The sequence below is a fragment of the Elephas maximus genome, chromosome 20 (assembly GCF_024166365.1).
Source record: "Elephas maximus indicus isolate mEleMax1 chromosome 20, mEleMax1 primary haplotype, whole genome shotgun sequence".
NCBI lineage: Eukaryota > Metazoa > Chordata > Mammalia > Proboscidea > Elephantidae > Elephas > Elephas maximus.
In genome coordinates this window covers 51,823,152-51,850,609 of record NC_064838.1, presented here as the reverse complement: position 1 = coordinate 51,850,609, position 27,458 = coordinate 51,823,152, and the positions used below count along the sequence as shown (strand labels likewise).

Here is a 27,458-nt window from a genome sequence, read left to right as displayed (position 1 = left end):
GACATCTCAGACCAGCGCCTGATCTCTAAAATCTACATGATTCTCTCAAAACTCAACCACAAAAAGACAAACAACCCAGTCAAGAAGTGGGCAAAGGATATGAACACACATTTCACTAAAGAAGATATTCAGGCAGCCAACAGATACATGAGAAAATGCTCCCGATCATTAGCCATTAGAGAAATGCAAATTAAAACTATGATGAGATTCCATCTCACACCAACTAGACTGGCATTAATCCAAAAAACACAAAATAAATGTTGGAGAGGCTGCGGAGAGATTGGAACTCTCATACACTGCTGGTGGGATTGTAAAATGGTACAACCACTTTGGAAATCCATCTGGCGTTATCTTAAACAGTTAGAAATAGAATTACCATACAACCCAGAAATCCCACTCCTAGGAATATACCCTAGAGATACAAGAGCCTTCACACAAACAGATGTATGCACACCCATGTTTATTGCAGCTCTGTTTACAATAGCAAAAAGCTGGAAGCAAGCAAAATGTCCGTCAACGGATGAATGGGTAAATAAATTGTGGTATATTCACACAATGTAATACTACGCATCACCAAAGAACAGTGACGAATCTCTGAAACATTTCATAACATGGAGGAATCTGGAAGGCATTATGCTGAGCGAAATGAGTCAGAGGCAAAAGGACAAATATTGTATAAGACCACTATTATAAGATCTTGAGAAATAGAAAAAACGGAGAAGAACACATACTTTTGTGGTTACAAAGGGGGGAGGGAGGGAGGGAGAGGGTTTTTTATTGATCAATCAGTAGATAAGAACTGCTTTGGGCGAAGGGAAAGGCAACACTCAATACAAGGAAGGTCAGCCTAATTGGACTGGACTAAAAGCAGAGAGGTTTCCGGGATAAAATGAAAGCTTCAAAGGTCAGAGGAGCAGGGCCTGGGGTCTGGGGAACATGGTTTGAGGGGACTTCTAAGTCAATGGGCAAAATAACTCTATTATGAAAACATTCTGCATCCCACTTTGAATTGTGGCGTCTGGGGTCCTAAATGCCAACAAGCGGCCATCTAAGATACATCAGTTGGTCTCAACCCACCTGGAGCAAAGGCAAAGGAAGAACACCAAGGTCACACGACAACTAAGAACCCAAGAGACAGAAAGGGCCACATGAACCAGAGACCTACATTATCCTGAGACCAGAAGAACTAGTTGGTGCCCGGCCACAATCGATGTCTGCCCTGTCAGGGAGCACAACAAACAACTCCTGGGGGAGCAGGAGACCAATGGGATACAGACCCAAATTCTCATAAAAAGACCATACCTAATGGTATGACGGCGACTAGAGGAATCGCAGAGACAATGCTCCCCAGAACTTCTGATGGCACAGGACAGGAACCATCCCCGAAGACAACTCATCAGGCATGAAAAGGACTGGTCAGTGTGTGTGTGTGGGGGGGGGGAGATGCTGATAAAGAGTGAGCTAATTAAATCAGGTGGACACTGGAGAGTGTGTTGGCAACTCTTGACTGGAGGGGGGATGGGAAGATAGAGAGGGAAGATGGCAAAATTGGCACGAAATGAGAGACTGAAAGGGCTGACTCAATAAGGGGGAGAGCAAGTGGGAGAAGGGAGTAAGATGTATGTAAACTTACATGTGACAGACTGATTGGAATGGTAAATGTTCACTTGAAGCTTAATAAAAATTAATTAAAAAAATAAAAATAAAAAGGAAAATTCAGAACAGAATTTCAAATTCTCATGGCCTTCAGACTTTCTGGAGCCATGGAGGGTGGATGAAACCCTGAGATAATGTTTAGACCTTAAACCAAAAAATATTCCCTGAAGTCTTCTTAAAATCAAACAATAGTTTAGCTTAACCAGTAAAAAAGGTCTGCCTTGAGCGGTATGCTCTTTTAAGAATGATATATATGGGATCCAGTTGACAACAGCAACTTGAAAGATTAGATAGCAATGTCAGGGCAGTGAATTTATGTTAGTGGGGGAAGAACAACTCAGAAAAGAAGGGTGAGAATGCTTGCACAACTCAAAGAATGTAATCAGTGTCACTGAACTGTACATGTAGAAATGCTTGAATTGGTATGTTTTGCTGTGTATATTCTCAAAAACAAAATAAATTTTAAAAAAGGGAGGAGAGGGAATGAAACACAAGCAGGACTGAAGGGGGACAGTGATCATGTCGGTTCAGGCTGTATCTCTGTTGATCAGGTGGAAGGCTTTGGGGAGTGAGGGAGTTGTGCATACGGGGAGCCCCGACTCCCCTCAGACAGCGCTTAGGAAGGTGTGACTTCTTCTCAGAGCTGTTGTTGAGGCTGCAGGTTTGAGTGACTGAGAGCGGAGGAATCTACTTCAAAGGGCCTCAGCGCTCAGCCTCGCAGATGAGCTACAGTTCGTTGTCCTTCCTGCCTGGCCCCTGGGAGCAGTGGCTGCTCTCTCCTGAGGGAACGTCTGATGAAACTTGTAGCAAATAGACACCGTGGCAGGAGGAGTCTGTTTACATTTTCTAGAGATTAGACAGCAAGACCCAAGGTGGGGCCCAGTGGGGCCCAGCAAGGCAGAGGTTCTGTTGCTCCAGCCCTGCCCTGTTATGTGGGGCGTGTGCTGTGGAGCAAAGGAAGAGCACCTTGGTGCCAGGGTAGCTGGACTGTCTTAGACACAGGTCAGAGGGTGATATGAGCATCTTTGAGTCATTTGTGAGCCTACTGTTCACAGCTAGAGAAGGTGAATTTTCTCTCAGGAAGTTGGAATCACAATGAGGCCATTCTAAACCTCCTGCACGATGTTACTCCTGCAGGCCATGATGGGTCTTTGGGAACAGACTTGGCCTCTTTCCTACTCCTTTTGCTCTGGAAGAAAGCAGTACCTTCTGGCTGAGGCTGGACATCTCAGATGTGGTGGCCACCATTTCTCCCTCTCTCCTTCTCTCTCCCTGCCTGCTGACGTCTCCAGTTTCTTCATGATCACCACGGTCCCTTTGGGGAATGTGCACATAGGGGTTTGTGGAACAGGTTCCCTCTTTCTGTGCCCATGTGGCCATTCTTCAGGCACATTTATGTTCTCTTTTCATGAACAGGAAAGAAATCTGAGTAACTGAAGCCCTGTCTGTGCCTGTGTCCTATAGCGCCAGGCTGGACGGCAGAGAACACCAGCCCAAAGCACTTTTGACCTCTGTCCTAAAGCCTGGAATCCAGGGAGCCCCAGTGATCAGCTCCCTGGAGCTGCTTCACAGCCCTAACTGGTTTACTGTTGGCACTCCAAGACCACAGCCCCCTCCCATTCTGAAGTTACCCAGACCTTAAAAACCAGCCCTGTAGAATCTCTGGAAGGCCATACGAGAGCAAAGGCTCCTTTGTCACTCCAGATTTCTTCAGACAGAAGAGAGACCAGGAGCCCTCAGAAGCCTCTCCTTCTAGTCTTTCGCCACCTCATCAGAAGACCTTACCCCTAGTCCTGTACTTTTTTCCCCTGGGAAGGGATGGGGGCCTGGTGAGCGAGGACAGCTCCCATCCCGATATCTCCAGGGGGGTGTGTGCAGTGCCTCTCTTGTCATTTCTGTGGCTGACCCTTCTGTATGTCTTCAGTGACTCCTGGGCTCCCATCACTGATGACTGGGGGGAGATGGAGAACAAGGACACATTACCTAATTTTCAGGACCTGGTGTAAAATGAAAATGCGGAGCTGCTTGTTTGAAAAGCAGGGAAAAGGTACTATTAAAAGTATTAAAATATACTTGGGTGGGAGTGGGTAGGAGGCTTGCCCCTGCTAAGATACCTGCCAGATACACTGTGATCCTGTCGGCGGTGGGGGCAGCTGCAGATGTGGTGCCTGAGTAGGGTGGGGCAGGTCAGGCAGGTCCTGGGGTGCCAGGGGTGGGGGACCTGGTGGCCCAGAATCCGTCCCAGGAGGAGGGACCATGCATGAGTTTACACTCCAAGCCCCCAGCTCATGCTCCATTGTTCCATTGGACTTCACTCACAAAACACACGTTTAAAGAAAGTTTTATCAAGAATTTCAACACAGAGACTACAGAGCATTAGCCCCCAAGCACTATGCCCTGTGCATGTAGGGTCCTGTACAGTCTTGCAGGTTGCACGCTCATGAAGCCAGCCATCCCTGTGGAGAGCAATCAGGTTGATAAATAACACATGCTTCTTGAACATGTTATGTGTAATTGGCATTGGTGAAGCAGAAATTAAAACAGCATGTCCGCTCCCCACAAGTTTCTCATATTAATCAAGCAGGTGAATGGAAGTCTCTGGGGTCAGCGTTTGAGGCTTCTATGGGTGAAGAGGAAGGGTACTGGGTACTTCACTGATAGAGGAGGGCGGGTATTATCTTGAAGCATAGGCAGGAATTTGGCTTGCATTGATGGCAGGGAGGGGAGCGTTCTAGTTTGGGCTCACTCAGAAGCAGCTCTGAGACAAGGATTGAGCAGTTCTTGTGTTAGATGAAATGAACACTGGTAGGGAGGTGGGGAAGTGAGACGGAGGGCAGGCGCAGTATCCAGCAAGTTACTAGTGTGAGACAGCTAGGAGACAGTGTGGGACATTCGCCTCAGCTCCCCGCCGGAGTGTGGTGGCTGGCTGTCTATGCCAGGGGTCAGCAAGTTCTTTCTGTAAAAGACCAGAGAGTAAATATTTCAGGTCTTGCAGGCTACATACACAAGGAGCTCTGGTAGCAAAGTGGTTAAGTGTGTGGCTGCTAACCGAAAGGTTGGTGGCTTGAGTCCACCAGCAGCTTTGTGGGAGAAAGATGTGATAGTTTGCTTCTGTAAAGATTTACAGCCTTAGAAACCCTGTCGGGTAGTTCTTGATCCTGTAAGGTTGCTCTGAGTCAGAATTGACTCGACAGCAGCAGGTTTGGTTTTTGTTTTTTAAGGCTACGTGCAGTCACTGTTTCATATTTTTTGTTTTTGTTTTCTATAATCCTTAAAATATAAAAAACCATTCTTAGCTTATAGACCGTACAGGAACAGGCCATGGCTGAATTTGGCCCCTGGGCTGTAGTTTGCCAGACCCCTTATCTACACAATAACATCAGCCACTGGTGGAGGGCTGCTTCCAGCCAGCGGGATCCCGAGCATGCATCTGCTTTGCTTAGGCAGAGCAGCCTCTGGGGGCCACAGATCGCTCTCGGGCAAAGAAACGCAAGTATTGGCAGCTGGAAGGTGGGCCAGCGCACTCAGAAAGGAGATTAGAGGGGAAAGTGAGGGGCACCTGCATCCCCAGTTGCAGGAGGGGCTCGGGGAGGCCAGATACGGGAAGCAGGCTGCATAGGCACACCAGCAGAAAACCGTGTGGTATGTGGCTGCGGGAAGGTACCAGTCAGGGAGCCGGCGGCAAGGAGGGCTCTAGTGCAGACGAGCCCTGTAAGCCAGCAGAGGAATTTGGATGACTTCAGTCCCCATACTTGCTGGGGAGATGAGGAAGTGATTTCAGGGGTAGGAGCAGTGAATCCAGCTAGGTTGTGCTGTTCCATGTGAGAGCTGATGTTTTCTTAGTCTAAGTGGAAGCTGGGGAAGTGGTGAGACGGTTGATTCTGGACGTATTTTGAAAGTAGAGCCCTCAGGGTTTCCTGAGGACTAGGTGTCGGGTGTGAAAGAAGAGTCAAGATCAAAGTGTTTGGCCTGAGCAGCTAGATGGGTGGAGCTGAGGCAGGGGAGGTTTTGGAGCCCTAGGCTCATTTCCTCTGCCCCTGTGAGATCAGGGGAAGCCAGATACCATCAGGTCCTAAGAACGAATTTTGCAGAAGCAACGTGGGGGTGGGGGTGGAGGTGGAAGGCCCCAGATAACTTCCTTCTTAAAATGCCCTTAGTCTTTTTTCTTAAAACAGCATTTTTACCTCTGAAAATTGCCTGATACTTTTCCTTCCAAACATTCCTTTTGGTCTGGAATGTCAACCATGGTCAGTGATTATTGCCTTGGATTTTGTAGAACCTTTTTCTTGGCATTTGTCTCCTGCCTATATTTAAAGCGGGAAACCCTGGTGGCGTAGTGGTTAACTGCTATGGCTGCTAACCAAAGGGTCAGCAGTTCGAATCCGCCAGGCGCTCCTTGGAAACTCTATGGGGCAGTTCTATTCTGTCCTATGGGGTCGCTATGAGTTGGAATCGACTCAGCGGCACTGGGTTTGGTTTTTGGTTTTATATTTAGAGTAATATATAGGCTTTCAAATTTTCAGACAGAACGGAAATGTAGTATGAAGCACTATAATGTGACGTTAAGGACACAGACTCTGGCGTCCCGCTGCCTGTTTTTCCTTCACTTTTTACTGAGATTGTAACTCTTGCATACTTCGTTGGGTTGTGGTGAGGCTGAAATGAGTCGGTGGACAGAAGGCACTTGGATAGGTAGCTGGCACATACTAGGTGCTCAGTGAGAGACCATCATCATTGGTACAGAGACTGGAACAGGCAGGTCCACTGTCAGTGCTAAGAGCCACGCTGGGTGCTAGGTGCTTTGGCAGTTTGGAGGAGGAGGGGACTCAACTGAGATCTTGAGGAGGGGAAAGAGGGGAAAGACTTCCTGGGCAAGTGATAACTGCAGCTGAGGCCTCGAAGATGAGGCAAGTGATAACTGCAGCAGAGCTTTAGAAGGGGACAGACCCAGAGGAGTCGCGTGTGGCTCCAGGTAGTGTTGGAGAGAGAAGGCTGGAGAAGAACAGTGAGCCACTGTAAGCATTTCAAGACCTTTGGACTTTATCCTAAGGAGGTGGATGCTTTGGAGTATGTGCCCTCAGTCTCTGTTGGAATGTTCAGACTCCTGGAATTAAAAAAAAATTTTTTTTGACAGTGTTTTTTATAGCGCCTTAGCTTTTCTTTATTGTGAGATATATATATATATATATATATATATAACAAAACATTTGGCATTTCAACATTTTTTACATGTACAATTCAGTGACACCAATTACATTTATCATGTTGTACAACCATCACCAGTGTTTGCAAAATTTTTCATCACCTTTAACAGGAGCTCAGTGACTCCTAAGCAATGAGTCCACCACTCCCCCTCTTTCCTGCCCGTGGTAACCACTAATAAACTTTGGTCTCTAGATACTTGCCTTTTCTAGATATTTCATATAAGCTGGATCATATATGTCCTTTTGTGACTGACTTATTTCACTCAGCATATTTTCAGATTTCATCCATGTTGTAGCATGTAGGAGGACTTCATTCTTTTTTATGACTGAGTAATAGTCCGTTGTATTCCACATTTTTATCCATTCATCTGTCGATGGACACTTGGGCTGTTTCTGCCTTTCGACTATTATGAATAGTTCTGCAACGAACATTAGTTTACAAGTATCTGTTTGCGTTCCTGCTTTCAGTTCTATTGAATGTATACCTAGGAGTAGAATTGCTGGACCATACGGTAATCCTATGTCTAACTTTTTGGGGAACCACCAAACCATCTTCCACAGCGACTACAATTTTGCAATCTCACCAACAATGGATGAGGGTTCCAGTTTATCCACTGCTTCACCAACGCCTGTTGTTTTCTTTTTTGTTTGTTTCTTTTTTATAACAGTCATCTTGGTGGGAGTGAAATGGTAACTCATTGTGGTTTTGATTTACATCTCCCTAGTGACTAATGAACCCTATGAGGCAGTTCTACTCCATCCTGTAGGGGTGCTAAGAGTCGGAACCGACTTGATGGCAGTGGGTTTGGTTTTTGGGTTTAATGACTAATGAGGAGTCTGTGGATGTTGCAAATGCTTAATGCACTCATGCCGAAAACTGAAAGGTTGGTAGTTTGAGTCCACCCATAGGTGTCTTGAAAGAAAAGCCTGACAATCTGCTTCTAAAAAATCAACCATTGAAAACCCTCTGTAGTGCAGTTCTGCTCTAACGCACATGGCGTTGTCATGAGTCAGGATCAACCCAGTGGCAACTGGTTTGGTTTTGTTTAATGACTAATGATGTTGAATGTCTTTTCATATGTTTGTTGACCATTTATGTATTCTCTTTGGTGAAATGTCTGTTTAAGTCCTTTATTCATTTTTTGATTGGGTTGTTTGTCTTTTTGTTAAATTGTAGAGTTCTTTGCATACTCTGGGTATTAAACCCTTATATATGGTGCATAAAATTTTTCTCCCAGTCGGTAGGTTGTCTCTTCACTTCACTGATAAAGTCCTTTGATGAACAAAAGTTTTTAATTTTTGTTAGGTCTCATTTATCTATTTTTTCTTTTGCTGCTTATGCTTTGGTGTCATACCTAAGAATCAATTGTTAAAAACCAGGTCCTAAAGCAATACCGCTGTGTTGTTTTCTAAAAGTATTAAATGGTTTTGGTTTTCACAATTAGGTCCTTAGCCCATTTTCAGTTATTTTTTGTTTAAGGTTCTTTCTTTTGCTTGTGGAAATCCAGTTTTCCTAGTACCATTTATTAGACTCTTCTTTCACCCATTGAATGGACTTAGCACACTTGTCAAAATTGAATTGACCATATATGTTGGGATTTACTTCTAGACTCTAAATTCTGTTGTATTGGTCTGTGTCTGTCATGATACCAGTACCAAGCTATATTAATTACTGTAGCTTCATAGTATGTTTTGAACTCTAGAAGTAAGTCCTCTTACTTTATTCTTCTTCAAGATTGCTTTGGCTGTTTGGGGCCCCTTGCAGTTCCATATATATTTGAGAATTGGTTTTTCCATTTCTGCAAAGAAGGCTGTTGGAATTTTGATGGGGATTGAGTTGAATCTGTAGATTGCTTGGGGTCATACTGACATCTTAACAATATTAAGCCTTCCAATCCGTGAACACACAATGGTCTTTCCATTTATTTAGGTTTTTACTTTCTTTCAGTAATGTTTTTGTAGCTATCAGTGTACAAGTCTTTCGCTTCTTTTGTTAAATCTTTTAGATGCAATTGTAAATGGAATTGTTTCCTTAATTTTCTTTTCAGAATGCTTATTGCTGATAAATATAAATTTGACTGATTTTTGTATGCTGACCCTGTATCCTGCCACTTTGCTGAATTCATTTATTAGCTCCGGTAGCTCTCATGTGAATTCTTTGGGGTTTTCTATATATAGGATCCTGTCATCTGTGAAAAAAGATAGTTCTACTTCTTCTTTCTTGCCTAATCGCTCTGGCTAAAACTTACAGTACAATATTGAATAGTAGTGGTAAGAGTGGGCATCCTCGTCTTATTCCTGATATTGAGGGGAAAGCTCTCACTTTTTATTAAATATGCTGTTAGCTGGGTGTTTTTCATAAATGCTCTTTATAAGAGTGAGGCATTTTCATTCTATTCCTAGCTTGTTGAGTGTTTTTTTTCTAACTTATTTTATTTTGTTTTTGTTGAGAATATATACAGCAGAACATATACCAATTCGACAGTTTGTGCATGTACAATTCAGTGACATTGATTACATTCTCAGGTTGTGCAGTGATTCTCACCCTCCTTTTCTCAATTGTTCCCTTGTCTTAGGCTGGTTTCTCTAGAGAAACAAAACCAGTAAAGCGTGTATGTACATATACACATAGAGACAGAGATTTATATCAAGGAAATGGCTCATGTTTTTAAAGGCTGTAACATCCCAAGTCTTTAGGGCAGGGAACAGGATTCTCCTGATTCATGTACCCTCAGGGGCTGGTGAACCCAAGATCAGCAGGCTGGAAAGTAGGGCTGTAGCAGGCTGTGGAGATCGATGAATCTCAAGATTGGCAAGCAGTGTGCTAGCTCAAGTCCCAGTAATCGGAGGTCAGACGAATGGGAACCAGCTGCAGAATCTAGAACAAGCAGAAGCCCTGGCACGGCAAGCAGAGAGAGCCAGGCAGCGGAGGGCAGGGAAATGAAGGCTGAGGGGGCAGTGAGCCACCATAGGCCCTGCCCCTCCTGGTACCACTCATCAGATCCCATCATCAGGGTGCTCATGTATCGAATTTCAACAGAGAAGTGATCACAACATTATAGGACTGCCAAAACACTGAGAATCATGGCCTATCCAAGTTGACACACAATCTTAACCATTATAGCCCACCCCTTGTTAACTTGGCACCTTACACATCTCCCCAAACCATACACAATCTCTGAATAAAGACAGTTACAAAATCATACTTGGGCCCAGCATAATGCGACAAACACACATACAACTGAAAATGCAGTAGCCCTGTTTACATCTTATATTTCATAACTGAAGAAAACAAAAAAGTTTGATGCTCACATACAAAGCAGAAATACTCATAACAATTACAGTCCTTATTTCTGCAACTGGTCACGTGGCCGTCACTGGTATTTAGAACTACCTTCTTCTACCACCTGTTTCGTATTCCATTTGCCCTCAGCACGCACCCTAGCTGGTCGTGGTTCTTTGCCTGGTGGGGTGACCCAAACCTTCATTCCTGGTGGGGTAGTCATGTCAGAATTAGGTTGCCGTAGTTTTCCTTTGACTTTAATTACAGGGCATGGTAGTACTAAGAGACGGCCTAAGGGATCTCCTGCGTTCCAGACACACTTTTCTTTACCTCCATTATATAATATCAATCCGATTTCCTCTTGGTAATCAGAATCAGTCACATCAGCGAGTATGGTAACTACCTTCTGTGCCTGTTGATCCAGAGGCATAAGGAGACCAAAGTGGCCAGGTGGCATTCTTAGCTTCTAGTTCAGTGGAATCAGGGATGTGTCTCCAGGTGGGAACATTGCTCCCTTTGGAACTAAGACTTCTTGACCTGCAGAGCATAAGGTCATGGGGACAGGAAGCAAAAATCTTGTGAGTGGGTCACTAGGGGTAATAGTGAGTGGTGCTACTCCCGTTTCCACCCCTTCATTCCTGGACTCATGAATCCTGGCTGTGGGAGCTATAGCACTGTCTTGGACACTGGTTTAGAGCACATATGGCCTCCTAGAGAACATTGCCCCAACCCTGCAAGGTATTGCTACTTAGCTGGTGCTGTAATTGTGTCTTTAAGAGGCTGTTCTTTCAAGCCACCGGCTTCAGGATGATGGGGAGCATGGTAAGACCAGTGAATTCCATGAGCGTGGGCCCACTGCCACACTTCATTTGCTGTGAAATAAGTCCCTCGATCCAAGGCAATGTTGTGTGGAATACCATGATGGTAGATAAGACATTCTGTAAGTCCACGGATGGTAGTTTTGGCAGAAGTGTTGTGTGTAGGGAAGGCAAATCGATATCCAGAGTAAGTGTCTGTTCCAGTAAGAACAAAACGCTGCCCTTTCCATGCTGGAAGTGGTCCAGTGTCATCAACTTGCCACCAAATTGCTGGCTGATCACCTTCAGTTATGGTGCATTGTCGAGGACTTAGTGTTGGTCTCTGCTGCTGACAGATTGGGCACTCAGCAATGGCTGTACCCAAATTGGCCTTGGTGAGTGGAAGTCCATGTTGCTGGGCCCATGCATAACCTTCATCCCTGCCATTGTGGCCACTTTGTTCATGAGCCCATTGAGCCATGATGGGAGTAGCTGGGGAAAGAGGATGAGTGGTTTCCACAGAACACATCATCCTATCTACCTGATTGTTAAAATCCTCCTCTGCTGAGGTCACCCTTTGGTGAGCATTCATGAGATGCAAATATCTTTACTTCTTTGGCCCATTCACAGAGGTCTGTCCACATTACTCTTCCCCATAAATCCTTGTCTCCAATTTCCTAATCATGTTCCTTCCAGGTTCTTGACTTTTCAGCTAAACTGTTGGCTGTAGCCCATGAATCAGTATACAGTCACACATCTGGTCATTTCTCCTTCCAAGCAAAGTGAACAACCAGATGTGCTGCTCGAAGTTCTGCCCATTGGGAAGATTTCCCTTCACCTCTGTCCTTCAGGGAGGTCCCAGAAAGGGGCTGTAGTGCTGCTGCTGTCCACTTTCAAGTGGTGCCTGTATATTGCACAGAACCATCTGTAAACCAGACAAACGTTTTCTCTTCTTCAGTCAATTGATCGTAAGGGGCTCCCCATGAGACCATAGGTGCTGACAGGGAGATGGAAGGTAATGTGACAGGAGTGGAGACCATGGGCATTTGGGCTACTTCCTCATGCAACTTGCTTGTGCCTTCAGGTCCTGCTTGGGCCTGATCTCTTATATACCACTTCCATTTAATGACAGAGTGCCGCTGTGCACGTCCAACTTCATGACTCTGTGGGTCAGACAACACAGTTCATGATGGGCAGCTCAGGCCACACGGTGACTTGGAGTCCCGTGGTTAAGAATTCAGTCCCTGCTAAGGCCCAGTAACAAGCCAAACCCTGTTTCTCAAAAGGAGAGTAGTTACCTACAGAAGATGGCAGAGCTTTGCTCCAAAATCCTGAGGGTTTGCGCTGTCATTGACCAATAGGAGCCTGCCAAAGACTCCAAACAGCATCTCTACCTGCCATGGACACTTCAGGCGCCATTGGATCAGCCGGGTCATGTGGCCGACGTGGCAGATCTGCCTGCACAGCAGCCTGAACCTATTGCAGAGCCTTCTCTTGTTCTGGGCCCCACTCAAAACTAGCAGTTTTTCGAGCCACTTGATAAATAGGCAGGGGTAGCACACCCAGTTGAGAAATACGCTGCCTCCAAAATCTAAAGAGGCCCGCTAGATGTTGTGCCTAGTTTTTAGTTGTAGGAGGAGCCAGATGTGATGACTTTTCCTTCACTTTAGAAAGAATATCTCGACATGCCACACACCACTGGACCCCTAGAAATTTCACTAGGTAGAAGGAGCCTGAATTTTTGTGGCATTAATTTTCCACCCTCTAGCATGCAAATTTTTTGCCAATAAGCCTGGCCATTCTTCCTTACTAGGTCCAGTCAGCGTAATGTCATCAACGTAATGGACCAGTGTGATGTCTTGTGGAAGGAAAAGGCAACCAAGGTCTCCGTAAACTAAATTATAACCTAGGGCTGGAGAGTCGTTCTAGCCCTGAGGTAGGCAACTGAGGGTGTGTTGCTTGCCTTGCCAGCCGAAGGCAAACTGCTTCTGATGATCCTTCAAAACAGGTATGGAGAAAAAGGCATTAGCCAGATCAATAGCTGCATACCAGGTACCAGGAGGTGTATTAATTGGCTCAAACAATGAGACTACATCTGGAACAGCAGTTGCAATTGGAGTTACCACCTGATTAAGTTTTCGATAGTCCACTGTCATTCTCCAAGATCCCATCTGTTTTTTGCACAGGCCAAATAGGCGAGTTGAATGGGGATGTGGTCAGAATCACTACTCCTGCATTCTTCAAGACCTTGATAGTGGCAGTAATCTCCGCAATCCCTCCAGGCATGCTGTATTGCTTTTGGTTTACCATTTTCCTAGGTAAGGGCAGTTCTGTTGGCTTCCACTTGGCTTTTCCTACCATAATAGCCCTTACTCCGTTTGTCAGGGATCCAGTGTGGGGGCTCTGCCAGTTATCTGAGTGTATCTATTCCAATTATGCATCCTGAAACTGGGAAAGTCACTACAGGATGGGTTCAGGGACCCACTGGACCTACTGTGAGACTGACAAGAGCTAAGACTCCATTAATAACCTGACCTCCATATGCCCCCATTCTAACTGGTGGGCCACAGTGACATTTTGGGTCTCCTGGAATTAGTGTCAGTTCAGAGTCAGCATCCAGTAATCTCTGAGAAGTCTGATTATTTCCCTTTCCCCAGTGAACAGTCACTCTCGTAAAAGGCTGTAGATCCCTTTGGGAAAGGCTGGGAGAGAGATTAACACTTAAGTTATTGGAGTTATTGCAGTGTATTGGAGTCCTTTCTCAAGGGGACCCGGCCTCCCCTTCAGTCAAGGCGTTGTAGATCTGTAAACTCCATCAAGTCTGGAAATTGATCGAGGGGCCGTGGCTCTGTTCTGGTGATTGGAGTTAGACTGCTGTTCACTTGGCGTAGAAGTCATCTGTTTGTATAGATCAAATATTTAGTACATTTCCTGCCTCTTTCACTCGTAGGGACACCGTGAGTCCATGTGAGTCAGGCTATTCTGATTACTGTTTTGACTCTGCTGTCCATTATGGTAACCATGCCCACCCTGTCTTTGTTGATTGAGTGCTGCCACTTGGGCCCTGCCACCATGAGCTCCAATCAGCCCCATTGCAGTTAGGTGTCTTAATTCAGTGGACAGTTCCCACTGTCAAATCTGACTTACATAAATTAGCAATCACAGCAGTCTTCAAGGATCCTGGGGCTCCCTTCACAAATTTGTTCCTCACCGTTGTGGTACAGGTGTGTCCTCTGGGCACTCAGCGTATGGGTCTGTGGGTCTAACCTGATACATCCACTCTAACATGCCAGTTTCCCTAAGCCTTTGGATACCTTCTTCTACAGTATACCAAGGCAGCTTGATTTAGTGTAGGCCACGGCGTAATCCATGCTTCAGCAACCCAACCAAATAAAATATTACATCCTTTCCTAACTTCTCGAGCTAAAACATTCAGTGGAGGATCTGTGCTTAGTGAGCCCATATCGATAAACTCAGACTGATGCATCTGTATGTTCTTTGCACTATTATCCCATACTCTTAATAGCCATTTCCACACATATTCCCCAGATTTCTGTTTGTACATATTAGACAAGTCAAGCAGTTCTTTTGGAGTGTAGCATACCTCCTCCTGTGTTACACTTTGTACTTCACCTTTCGGGGCTAGCTGGGACTTAAGTTTAGGTGTGGGCCTAGAAGCCAAAATCAGTGGGGAATTGTCTTGAGAAAATTCAGCATTGTCTTGTAAAGCATCTGCCTCAGGTGATGTCCCAGATAATGACTCAGACAAAGGTGCTTTAGAGGCAGCTGGGTTAATCTCATTAGATGGGAGTGGAGGGGCTAATGATTCTGTTGGGAGCAGTGACTCAGTGGAATTTAGGGATTCAGTGTCTCCAGCTTCCTGATTATCTGCCCATATGTCCCCATCCCAGGTTTCAGGGTCCCAATTCTTCCCAATCAGTACCCTCAGTTTAACTTCAGACACCTCTCCAGATTGGCAGTTGTGTTGTCATTGTAATTCAGCCAGTCTTACAGTAAGACCCTGGGTTTGGTTTAGGCAATATCAGCTCTGTTAACTTCAAGAAATAAGACTTTCTTGAAAGGCACAATTGGAAACTTTGAGGTCATTTATGCAGCGCTTGAGCTTTGACTCTAAAGTCCTGAATTCATCTCTTTGACAAGTTTGTCTAGCGAAAGTAGGACCAACCAACCAGCTTCCTTATAGTTCTCATTATGACAAAATTGTAGAAAGGTATCCTCCATGCAGTCACCCAAACCCTTGTCTTTCACCAGTACCTGATCTGTTGGTGGTGATATTTTGCGTATTTGATTTACCACTTCGTGCCAGGGATTAGCAGTGCCCTCTTTACCACTGGAAGCAGAGTCATCACCATCTTTAAGACTAACCAGACCTGAGAACCAATTTAGAGAATTCATCCTTACAATTTTGTTCCTCTAGGACCTCTCTCCCCTATGCATCTGTCAGTTTTTCATACCGTGGGGGCTTGTGTGTTGCTGTGATGCTGGAAGCTATGCTACCAGTATTCACATACCAGCAGGGTCACCCAGGGCAGACAGGTTTCAACTGAGCTTCCAGACTAAGACAGACTAGGAAGAAGGACCTAGCAGTCTACTTCTGAAAAGAATTAGCCAGTGAAAACCTTATGAATAGCAGTGGAATGTTGTCTGATGCAGTGCTGAAAGATGAGCCCCCGCAGGTTAGAAGGCACTCAAAAGACAACTGGGAAAGAGTAGAGTAGAGTCGACCTTAATGACGTGGATGGAGTCAAGCTTTCGGGACCTTCATTTGCTGATATGGCACCACTCAAAATGAGAAGAAACAGCTGCAAACATCCATTAATAATCAGAACCTGGAACATACAAAGTAGGAATCTCATAAAATTGAAAACCATAAATGAAATGGAACGCATAAAGATCGATATCCTAGGCATTAGTGAGCTGAAATGGACCAGTGTTGGTCATCTTGAATTGGACAGTCATATGGTCTACTATGCCGGGAATGACAACTTGAAGAGGAATGGCGTTGCAACATTTCAAGATCTATCCTGAAGTACAGTGCTGTCAGTGATAGGATAATAGCCATACGCCTACAAGGAGGACCAGATAATACGGTTATTCAGATTTACACACCAACTACTAAGGTCAAAGATGAAGAAATTAAAGATTTTTACCAACTTCTGCAGTCTGAAATTGATTGAAAATGCAATCAGGATGCACTGATAATTACTGGTGATTGAAATGTGAAAGTTGGAAACAAAGAAGGATCAGTAGTTGGAAAATATGACCTTGGTGATAGAAATGATGCCGGAGATCTCATGATAGAATTTTGCAGGACCAATAATTTCTTTGTTGCAAGTGCCTTTTTTCACCAACATAAATGGTGACTAAACACATGGATCTTGCCAGATGGGATGCACAGGAATCAAATCAACTACGTCTGTGGAAAGAGACGATGGAAAAGCTCAGTATCATGAGTCAGAACAAGGCTAGGGGCCAACTGTGGATCAGACCATCAGTTACTCACATGCAAATTCAAGTTGAAATTGAAGAAAATTAGAACAAGTCCACGAGAGCCAAAGTACGACCTTGAGTATAACCCACCAGAATTTAGAGACCATCTCAAGAACAGATTTGACGTGTTGAACACTAATGATCGAAGATCAGACGAGTTGTGGAATGACGTCAAGAATATCATATATGAAGAAAACAAGAGATCATTAAAAAGACCAGGAGAGAAAGGCCTAAATAGATGTCAGAAGAGACTCTGAAACTTGCTCTTGAACATCAAGTAGCTAAAGCAAAAGGAAAAAATGATGAAGTAAAAAAGCTGAACAGAAGATTTCAGAGGGCAGCTTGAGAAGACAGAGTAGTATTATGATGACATGCGCAAAGAGCTGGAGATAGAAAACCAAAAGGAAAGAACACGCTCAGCGTTTCTCAAGCTGAAAGAGCTGAAGAAAAAATTCAAGCCTCGAGTTGCAATGCTGAAGGGTTCTACATGGAAAACATTAAACGACACAGGAACCATCACAAGAAAATGGAAGGAATACACAGAGTCATTCTACCAAAAACAATTGGTTGACAATTAACCATTTCAGGAGGTAACATGTTCAGGAACCGATGGTACTGAAGGAAGAAGTCCAAACTGCACTGAAGGCATTGGTGAAAAACAAGGCTCTGAGAATTGATTGAATACCAATTGAGATGCTTCAACAAGCAGATGCTGCTCTGGAAGTGCTCACTTGTCTATGCCAAGAAATTTGAAAGACAGCTACCTGGTCAACCAACTGGAAGAGATCCATATTTATGCTTATTCCCAAGAAGGGTGATCCAACTGAATGTGGAAATTATTGAACAATGTAATATCACATGCAAGTAAAATTTTGCTAAAGATCATTCAGAAGTGGCTGCAGCAGTATATCAACAGGGAACTGCCAGAAATTCAAGCCCGAGTTAGAATAGGATGTGGAACTAGGGATATCATTGCTGATATCAGATGGATCCTGGCTGAAAGCAAAGAATACCAGAAAGGTGTTTACCTGTGTTTTATTGACTATCGTAGGCATTCGACTGTGTGGATCATAATAAATTATAGATAACGTTGAAGAGATTGGGAGTTTTGGTACACTTAATTGTGCTCATGAGGAATCTGTACATGGGTCAAGAGACAGTTGTTTGAACAGAAGGGGCTACTGAGTGGTTTAAAGTCAGGAAAGCTGTGCGTCAGGGTTGTATCCTTTCACCATACCTATTCAATCTGTATGCTGTTCAGATTATCCAAAAAGCTGGATTATGTGAAGAAGAATGGGGCATCAGGATTGGAGGAAGACTCATTAACAGCCTACGTTATCCAGATGACACACCCTTGCTTGCTGAAAGTGAAGAGGACTTGAAGCACATACTGATGTGAAGGTCAAAGACCACAGCCTTCAATATGGATTACACCTCAACATAAGGAAAACAAAAATCCTCACAACTGGACCAGTGAGCAATGTCATGATAAAGGGTGAAAAGATTGAAGTTGTCAAGGGTTTCATTTTTACGTGGATCCACAGTCGACATCCATGGAAGCGGCAGTCAAGAAACCAAAAAGTGTATTGCATTGGGCAAATCGGCTGCAAAAGACCCCTTTAAAGTGTTGGAAAGCAAAAATGTCACCTTGAGGACTAAGGTGCGCCTGACCCAAGCCATAGTGTTCTCAGTCACCTCATATGCATGCAAAAGCTGAACAGTTAATATAGAAGACCGAAGAAGATTAGACACCTTTGAATTGTGGTGTTGGCAGAGAATACTGAATATACCATGGATTGCCAAAAGAATGAACAAATCTCTCTTGGAAGAAGTACAACCAGAATGCCCCTTAGAAGAAAAGGATAGTGAGACTATGTTGGACATGTTATCAGGAGGGATCAGTCTCTGGAGAAAGACATCATGCTTGGTAAAGTAGAGTGTCAGCAAAAAAGAGGAAGACCCTCAACAAGATGGATTGACACAGTGGCTGCAACAATGGGCTCAAGCACATCAACAATTTTGGGATGGCGCAGGACTGGGCAGTGTTTCCTTCTGTCATGTGTAGGGTCATCATGAGTCAGAACTGACTTGATGGCGCCTAACAGCACCAACAACAGAACCACTCTCAGTACCAAATGTCTTTGGCAGGGTTCTCTGGAGAAGCAAAACCAGTAAAGCTTATATAGAGATAGAAAGATTTATATCAAGGAAATGGCTCACAGGGGTTTTAGAGGCTGTAATGTCCCAAGTCTGTGGGGCAGAAAAGCGGATTCTCCCGATTTATGTAGCTGCAGGGGCTGGGGAACCCAAGATTGGGAGGCCAGAGAGCAGGGCTGTAGCAGGCTGTGAAGATCAACGAATCTCAAGATTAGCAGGCAAGCTGCTGACTCAAGTCCCAAGAACTGGAGATCAGACGAACAGGAGCCAGCTGCAGGATCTAGAACAGGTAAAAGCCCTGGCAAGGTGAGCAGGAAAAGCCAGGTGGCAGAGCCCAGAGAGATGAAGACTGAAGGGACAGTGAGCCACTACAGGCCCTACCTCTGCTGGTACCACTCAGCAGATCACATCATGGGGGTGATCACATATCAGATTTTAACAGGGAAATGATCACATTATATGACTGCCAAAACACTGAGAATCATGGCCCTGCCAAGTTGACACACAGTCTTAACTGTCACACCCTCCATTAACATAAACTCACTGCCCCCTATGTTTCCTACCTAATCTTTCTTGTTGCTGTTGTCGATTTGATCCCATATAGATCTTAAAAGAGCACAATGCTCAAGGCGGACATCCTTTACTTGTTAAGCTAAAATATTGTTTTGCTTGTAAGAAGACTTCAGGGAATATTTTTCCTTTCAGGTTTAATGTTTAAGGATCATCTCAGGGTAATAGTTTTGGTCGTTCATCTAGCTCCAGGGTTCCAGAAAGTCTAGAGTCCATGAGAATTGGATATTCCGTTCTACATTTTCCCCCTTTTGATCAGGATTCTGCTCTAGACTGTTTGATCAGAACATTCAGTAGTGGTAGCCAGGCACCATCCAGCTCTTCTGGTCTCATGGCAAAGGAGGAAATTAGCCACACATTCCATTTCTTCCTCCTGTTCCTGACTCTCCTTCTCTCCCTGCTCTTCAGGCGATTAGAAACTCATTGTCCTCTTGCAAGTTTCTAAGACCCAAGACACTACACAACAAACTAGGAGATAGAATTGTTGAGTGTTTTTTTCATGCAAGGGTATTGGATTTCATCAAATGGCTTCTCAGTTTCAGTTAAGATGATTATGTCGTTCACAGATGTTTATAATATTTAAAATCTTGAGAAACAGGCTGCCTTTAATTTAGTCAGTGTATTTTGAGCAGCTACGGTGTGGAAGGTAAATGCAGACAAATAAAATGTACTTCCGCCTTCATCTTGTAGTGGAGCTAAAGCTGCAGTGGTTTTGGCTGTAGGCCCCATACTGCTCTCTGCACACCAAGACTGGGAGGCAGGCCTGTGCCTTGTCGGGAGCTTTCCCCAGCAGGGCCTTAACTAAGCCCAGACACACCCCTTGACACCGACCTCCAAACACCTGAACCTTGGCTGTGTCTGTCAGTGGCATTTTAAAAAGCAGTATGCTGAGAAAAAGATGGGAAGTGAAGTTAGCATATGAGAAGACAATGCCTTGAGTATATAGGTGTCCTCCATTCTTTTTTAACCCTGGTTTAACTTCTTTTTCTTTGGTGAACTATTGTCTATTCATGTAGAAATTCCCTGGGCTCACCTCACCCTAACCGACTGCAGTGTACAACTGCAGGAACTCAGGATGGAGAACAAAACAAGCACATTGAAGTTCAGGCTTTCTGGAGGCCCTAGTGTGGTACCCTCCTGTCCTTTTCTTGATCAGAGATCATTTTTTTAAAGATAGGCATTTTTTCAGTACTTTCTCTTTGTCTTGTCTCCAATACCTGCATTGGTTCCACTGTGTACTTTGTATTTGCATGCAGAGCTTTTTAATTGTTTGCATGCTACTTGCTGCTGGGTACTAAGCAAGTGTGAACTGAATAAAATTTTTTAAATGCGTAAATCTGTTGGGTGAGTATTAGGCTATCCCTTAAATGTTAGCCAACTTTCCAGGAAGCCTTTTGAGTAGTAAATCTTCAGCCTGTCAATAACCTGGTGTGGAGATAATTACTATTTTATTACTTCTATAGAGTTGTTCATGTGGCCTCAATCTGTTTTTTGGTAAAAAGAGCAGCTTTCTGGGTTTCATAATAGGAAGTTGATTTAGGATAGGAGGAATGACCATAAATAAATGTTTTAGGTTTTCCTTAGATGAAACAGTGAAAGTTGACCGTGAAAAAGAGTTTCCTTTAGTCTGATCACCAGATGCATTTCTGGACTGAAGAATGTCCACTTTGGGTCTGTGTCAGTCCATGCTCAGCCTCATTCATGCCATTTCGTGGATGTCCCACAAGGTGGAACACTAAAGGAGATATGTTTGTAGAGCAGCCTTTCTTAGTAATAATTCATTGATCTGTTGAAAGAGAAATAGAATTATAACTGCATCAGGATAACTGATGTTTGTCTCAGTTTTCACTAAAGAGCCAGCTCTGATTTTGGACAAGTCACATATCTTCTCTGGACTTTGTTTTTTCACCTCGGCTTGGTGATTTGTCTTCCCTTCCATCACTCCCTCTATTGTGCATCCTTTGGAAACCACAAGTACACAATCTATTCACCTTTCTCGGTGTGTAAAGGCCAGGACTACTAAGTAGATGCTGTTGTACCTTTGTTTAAGAAAAATGCAATTCAAAACCATGAAGTAATAAATTAGTAAATTAGAGAATACGAAGTTGCTTTGCTAAAGAGTTTGCTACATGCCTCCCAGCACCTTTCATTTCTATTTAAACTATAAAAACTTAGGTGAAAATTGAGCATAAGATGGTAGATTCAATTTTAGTGTACAGTAATTTAAAATATATCCATGATTGCTTTAAATATAGATGGAATAAATACTTAGGTTAAAAGAAGATTGTCTGAATTAATTTTAAAAAAGACTATATGCTGTTTATAAAAGATAGATCTAAATATAAGGAAACAGAAAGATTGAAAAGAAGATGGATTAATACAGCTATATTATACAGATACTAACCAGAGAAAGCTGTTTAGCTCCATTAATGTCATGAAAAAAGACCGTAAAGCAAAAAAAAAAAAAATTAGAGATAAGAGGGTCACTTTATAACAATATACAGTTTAATTGACCATGTAGCTATAGTAATTCTAAATATGTTTGCATTTAATAACAGGGCCTCAAAATATATAAAGCAAAAGCTGACAAAAGGAAAGGTAATATTTTTACATTCCTCTCTAATTGATAGAATAAGGAGCTTGAACTTGCATATGAGCAATTAATGTATTTCAAATGTTTGAAAATTAAACTAGCTTTATAACTCAGTATATGATCAATTTTTAAATGTTCTATGGTACTTGAAAAGAAGGTATATTTTGCATTCTTGGGGTAGAATGTTCTAGATATGTCCATTAGATCAAATCTTTTTTTTCTTTAATAATTTTTATTGTGCTTTAAGTGAAAGTTTACAAATCAAGTCAGTCTCTCACACAAAAACTTATATACACCTTGCTACATACTCCCAATTACTCTGCCCCTAATGAGACAGCCTGCTCCCTTCTTCCACTCTATCTTTTCATGTCCATTTCGCCAGCTTCTAACTCCCTCTATCCTCTCATCTCCCTGACAGACAGGGGATGCCAACATAGTCTCAAGTGTCTACCTGATCCAAGAAGCTCACTCCTCACCAGTGTCCCTCTCCAACCCATTGTCCAGTCCAATCCCTGTCTGAAGAGTTGGCTTCGGGAATGGTTCCTGTCCTGGGGCAACAAAAGGTCTGGGGGCCATGACCACCGGAGTCCTTCCAATCTCAGTCAGACCATTAAGCCTGGTCTTTTTATGAGAATTTGGGGTCTGCATTCCACATCTTTTTTCTTTTTCAAATCTTCTGTATTCTTATAGATTATTTTCTGCTTATTCTATCAATTACTTAGAGAGGGATATTAAAATACTGTCTTTTTGTCAGCTTTACCACGTCCCTTCTGTATCCAGCTTAAGTTTCTGACAGTTCCCTGTCCATATTTACTGCCGCAGCCACTTTTTGAATGATCTTCAGCAAAATTTTACTTGCATATGATATTAATGATATTGTTCGATAATTTCCGCATTCGGTTGGCTCACTTTTCTTGGGAATAGGCATAAGCATGGATCTCTTCCAGTCGGTTGGCCAGGTAGCTGTCTTCCACATTTCTTGGCATAGAGGAGTGAGCACTTCCAGTGCTGCTTTAACAGAGGAGTTCCGCTTATCCAGCTTGGTCTTGAGGAAGTTGGTTGTTTAATGAAAAAAGTTAAAGGAATCATAGAAATTGAATCAGAGGACTCCAGTTCTAACCCTATTGGGGTAGTGTGTATTAGATTAAACCCTTTGCCAGAAAGAACAAAAACAAAGCCAACTAAAAATAGATTAAAAAAAAAATAAGTGAAAGAATAAGATTAACTAATATAGGCAGGACTTGAGGGGCTTTAATTCTTAAGAGAAGCACACATGGTGAGCTCTGCAGGAGCCATAGCCTTTTCCCTGAGGACATTTGCAGATCATGGTGAAAGGAAGAAAGTCCTGATGGTTTGAGTAGACAGAAGTCAGAGTTTGGGGTTGTCAGAATAGCTGAGAACTGGGGACTAAATCTTGGAGAGCAGGGAACCACAGAGAAGCGTAAAAAGTCTGCATACAGATCTCGTTCAATTTATTATTCTCTTTTTCTCCTCTAATTGTTTTTTAAATTTTATATTCTATTTTGGAGATTACCCTCAACTATTACAGTGTACATCCTTGACTTACAGATTGCCTATTATGACTGCTTTTATGCCCACGAAAAGCCATATATAAAAATGATCATAATAGCTTTATTCTTTTTTTTTTTCCTTTATGTTATATAACAACAACAACCAAAAAAACCTGTTGCCATTGAGTTGATTCCAACTCGTAGTGACCCTATAGGACAGAGTAGAACTGCACCATTAGGGTTTCCAAGGAGCGGGTGGTAGATTCGAACTGCTGACCTTTTGGTTAGCAGCCATAGCTCTTAACCACAGTACCACCAGGGCTCCCTTTATGTATGTGTGTGTGTGTGTGTGTGTATATATATATATTTTTTTGGGGGGGGGGTAAATATATAGGTAACACAGCATTTGTATAATAGCCTTATTGTTAATGGCTCAAATTGGAAACAACCAAATGTTCCTCAGTAGTGGAATAGGTGAGGACACTGTGGTATATTCACTCAGTGGGATAGCACATGAAAAAGGATGGTCTGTTGTTACATGCACTGCAATATAGATGAACTTAGCAGATATAATTTAAATGAAAGCAGCCAGTCACAAGGGTACATAAGTGGAATGGGTGATTTCATTTATATGACATTCAGAAGCAGGCAGAACTAATCTGTGGTGATAGAGGTTCAAATAGTGGTTACGTTTGGTGGGAGGGAATGTCACTGAGTGGGAGGGAGCACAGGGCTGCCTTCTGATCTCAGTGTTCTGTAGCTTGAAACTAGGGTAGTGGTCGCACAGGTATGTACACATGTAAACATTAGTTGTACTGTACCTTAAGATTTGTGCATTGTACTTTATAAAATTTATATCTCCGTTTTTGTTTCTTTTTTTTTTTAACTTAAAAAAAAGTGACACCTGAAACAAAATGCACATTTGCCAACTTTTTGATGTAAGACCAAGGTTTTCCTTTGTGTATAGTAGGAGAATTTTGTTGCAACCTCAGTGGTTCCTGTGTTGCTAGTCTGAGAGCAGGCTCTGCCTCCCATAAAGGCGTAACTCTTCTCTTCTTGTCCACCCCAGCTGCCCACTGCTGAACACCGTTGCCTTCTGTTCAGCAGAAGTCCACACCTTCATTGCGTTGTATACAAATGTCACGATCTGTTCCTTTAAATTGGAGCAAGTAGTTTAAGGGTCTTGCCCAACAACCTGAATTGGAACCTTTCTGGATTTCATAGTGTTTTCCTAGTTTTTTTTTAGTTGTCTTATGTATACCTGGTTTGACAACAATTTTTTTTAGTGTCTTTCCTTTGTTCAGTTTCTAAAAATATTCAGCCAATTTAATGAATTGGGATTCCTTGTAAGTTTTCTGTGAGTAAAATAAGTTTGAAAAATCTCACCTAGATGCCTTCTAAAGGTCCTTCTAGCTTGGAAGTTTTGTGGTTCTAATGTTGTTATGTCCATTTTCCTCTGTCCTAGTAGGAGAATTTTGTTGCAACTTCAGTGGTTCCTGTGTCGCTAGTCTGAGAGCAGGCTCTGCCTCCCATAAAGGCCTAACTCTTCTCTTTTTGTCCGCCCCAGCTACCCACTGCTGAAACTTCCCTTGCCGGGCACAGGACCTGTGGAATTCACCACTCCTATGAAGGATTACTCGCCCCCGCCTGTGGACTCTGGCCACAAACAAGGAGATCCTAGTGATCAGCCGGAGTGGGTAGGTGCCTAGCATGTTGCTGAGGAGAACGCAGGAGGTGGGGTGGAGATTGGCCGAGGCAGGGTTGTCTGAGTGGAGTGAAGGTGGTCAGTATCTGATTGGTGAATTCATGTACTTGAACAGACTTACAAAGGCACAAAGATATTTAGTTAGTTGTACATTTAATGAATAACCTTTATTGAAAAAATGATGCAAAAGTGTGACTCTCCAGGAAAAACTGGAATCTGTGGTTGCCGCTGCTGTGTCCAACTGGGTCTGGGTTCATACCCTCTGGGGAGGGGCTCTGCTGGGCTGCTCACACGCCTTGCCCAGGTGCCAGGCAGTGCCCTGGTGGACAGATTATCATCTCCTTGTACCTGGGTGGGTGTGAGAGCCACTGAGCATTCCTAGAGCATGTGCTATCGTCAAACTCCCAGTACCTCTCTGAGAGCTGTAGTGTGCACCGAATTCTTTTCACACCTGTTAGGTCTTATTTTCTCCTCATAATCCAGCCAGGTAAAACGTGCAGGTTTTTGATGCCCTTTATAGGTAAGGAAGCTGGGGCCCACGGTGATTAAATGCCTCAGATAGTTAAATGGGGTCAGAGCTGAAACTAGAACTCCAGGTCCCTTGACCCTAATCCCACTGCTTCTTCTGGACCATTCAGTTCTCAGTTCATTGTCCTTGGGCTGAGCATTGATAGGAATGAGGAGAGAACAGCCTTTCCAGTTGAGGGCCCCGGGTACAGGACCTAACTCACCTAAGTGGACTTATTTGGAAACTATACAAGCTTGATCACCCATTCCCATGTCTTTAATCTGTCAGATAATGGGCCAAATGACCTTCCTTGCATCTGTTGTGCTTTGGCCCCGTGAATTGTCGGAATTGCTGAGCCTGTTGTTGTGGAGGAAAACCGAAGCTCAAAGGCAGAGCTCTCCCTCCCCTCCTTTTGTCTGACGTTGTTGCAGGTTCCTTCCTCATTTCCTTTTAGGTTAATGCAACAGCTTAGTAACTTGTGATAAACCTGGCTCTACTGTTGCTGAAATAGAGGCATATCTGGTTACAGCAACGCAGGGTGTCAATGGGAAGAGCTTGTTGCTCCCGTGAAGGCCAGAGGGAGCATGGTCCGTTAGTGGCAGAAACCAGTTCTGAGCCTTCACATCCCAGCCAATTGGCCCACTGTGGGGCCTTCTTGGTTCAAACCTTTTTGCTTCATTAACCTCCTGATGCAGTTCTACCACATAATGGAGCAGGTAGTTCCGGGTCAGATGAGGAAGTCTGTACGTGTGGCCGTTTCCTGACTAGTGGAGCTCAGTGGACCTGATGGTGCAGAATAGATGTTGATGGTGATCAGGCTCTTAGGAGTCTTACTTGTTTGTGAGCCCTTTTAACTCTTTGATGCTCTTCTTTGGCTTGGGATGATGACAGTAATTGGATGTACAGGGTAACATAAGGGCTCAGGAAGCAAAGGGCCATCCCTTTTCTCTCTCAGATCGGAGCCCCTCCCCTGCAGGGTTGATAATGGAGGCCCAGGCCTCGGGGCAGGCACTCGGTGCCATAGCTCAGCAGTCAGTTATCAACTTGACTGACGATGATAAAAAAAAATGCAGGCCAGTGATACAGGAGTGGTGAGGACTCTTTAGTTGTAAGGAACAGAAAACTCAGCCCAAATCACAGTAAGTGAAAAGGGAATTTTTTTCTTTGGCTTACAAAACTGACAGCCAGGGATAGGGCCCACTCAAACACGGCATGGCCTTGGATTCAAAAGGGGTCTCCGGGACCCATCTCAGCTCTGTCCTCTCTGGGCAGCTCCACTCTTGGTCTCCCCTTAGCAGCTGTAGCAGCTCCAGCCCCAGCCCCGTGTCCTTGCAACATGTGATCAAGGGGAGCGTGAGAGGGAGCCCAAGCAAATGTCAACTTGAGTTTCTTTGCCTCTGAACGGGGCTCTCTGCCTGTCCCTGTAGTCACTGTGGCCACGGAGTAGGCATCGTTATTTGACTTCATCACCTGGGCAAAAATGAGAAGGGGAAATTAGGGGACTTGGACAGTGGGCAGCACTCCACAGACATCCACTGCCAGCACCACAGAACCAAAACGTCTCTCCTCCCTCCATTCACCCCCTGATTCAACATGTGTTTATTGTATGTCTGTGGTGTGCCTGGGAGAGTGCTCTTGGGGCAAACAGAGGCTCACTCCCCCTTGAGGAGATTCCACCCTGGTTGGGGAGAAAAGACAAAGATGTGAGGTGAGGAGGCGGAACCAAGATGGCGGAGTAGACAGACGCTTCCTGCGAGCCCTCTTTACAACAAAGACCCGAAAAAACAAGTGAAATGAGTATATTTGTGATAAGCTGGGAGCCCTGAGCATCAAAGGCAAGCTTAGACAACAAATTGAGGGGCAGGGGGAGGAAGAGACTGTTCAGAAGTGGAGAGGAGTTACCAGACCTGAATCACGGGGAGCCCTCAGGCACCATTCCCGGAGCGGCAGTGGCGGGCTGGTA

At 43.9% G+C, this 27,458-nt stretch overlaps 1 protein-coding gene across 5 annotated transcripts in view; it reads left to right on the top strand.

The window, feature by feature from the left end:
• Positions 1-27,458, top strand: part of SCAP (SREBF chaperone) — a 109,169-nt gene that overhangs the window by 52,557 nt on the left and 29,154 nt on the right. For all 5 annotated transcript variants that reach the window (XM_049861888.1, XM_049861891.1, XM_049861889.1 and 2 more), the window contains one exon: positions 24,850-24,979. In XM_049861888.1, the coding sequence (XP_049717845.1) occupies positions 24,850-24,979 (130 nt within the window). The remainder of the gene's footprint in view (positions 1-24,849; positions 24,980-27,458) is intronic.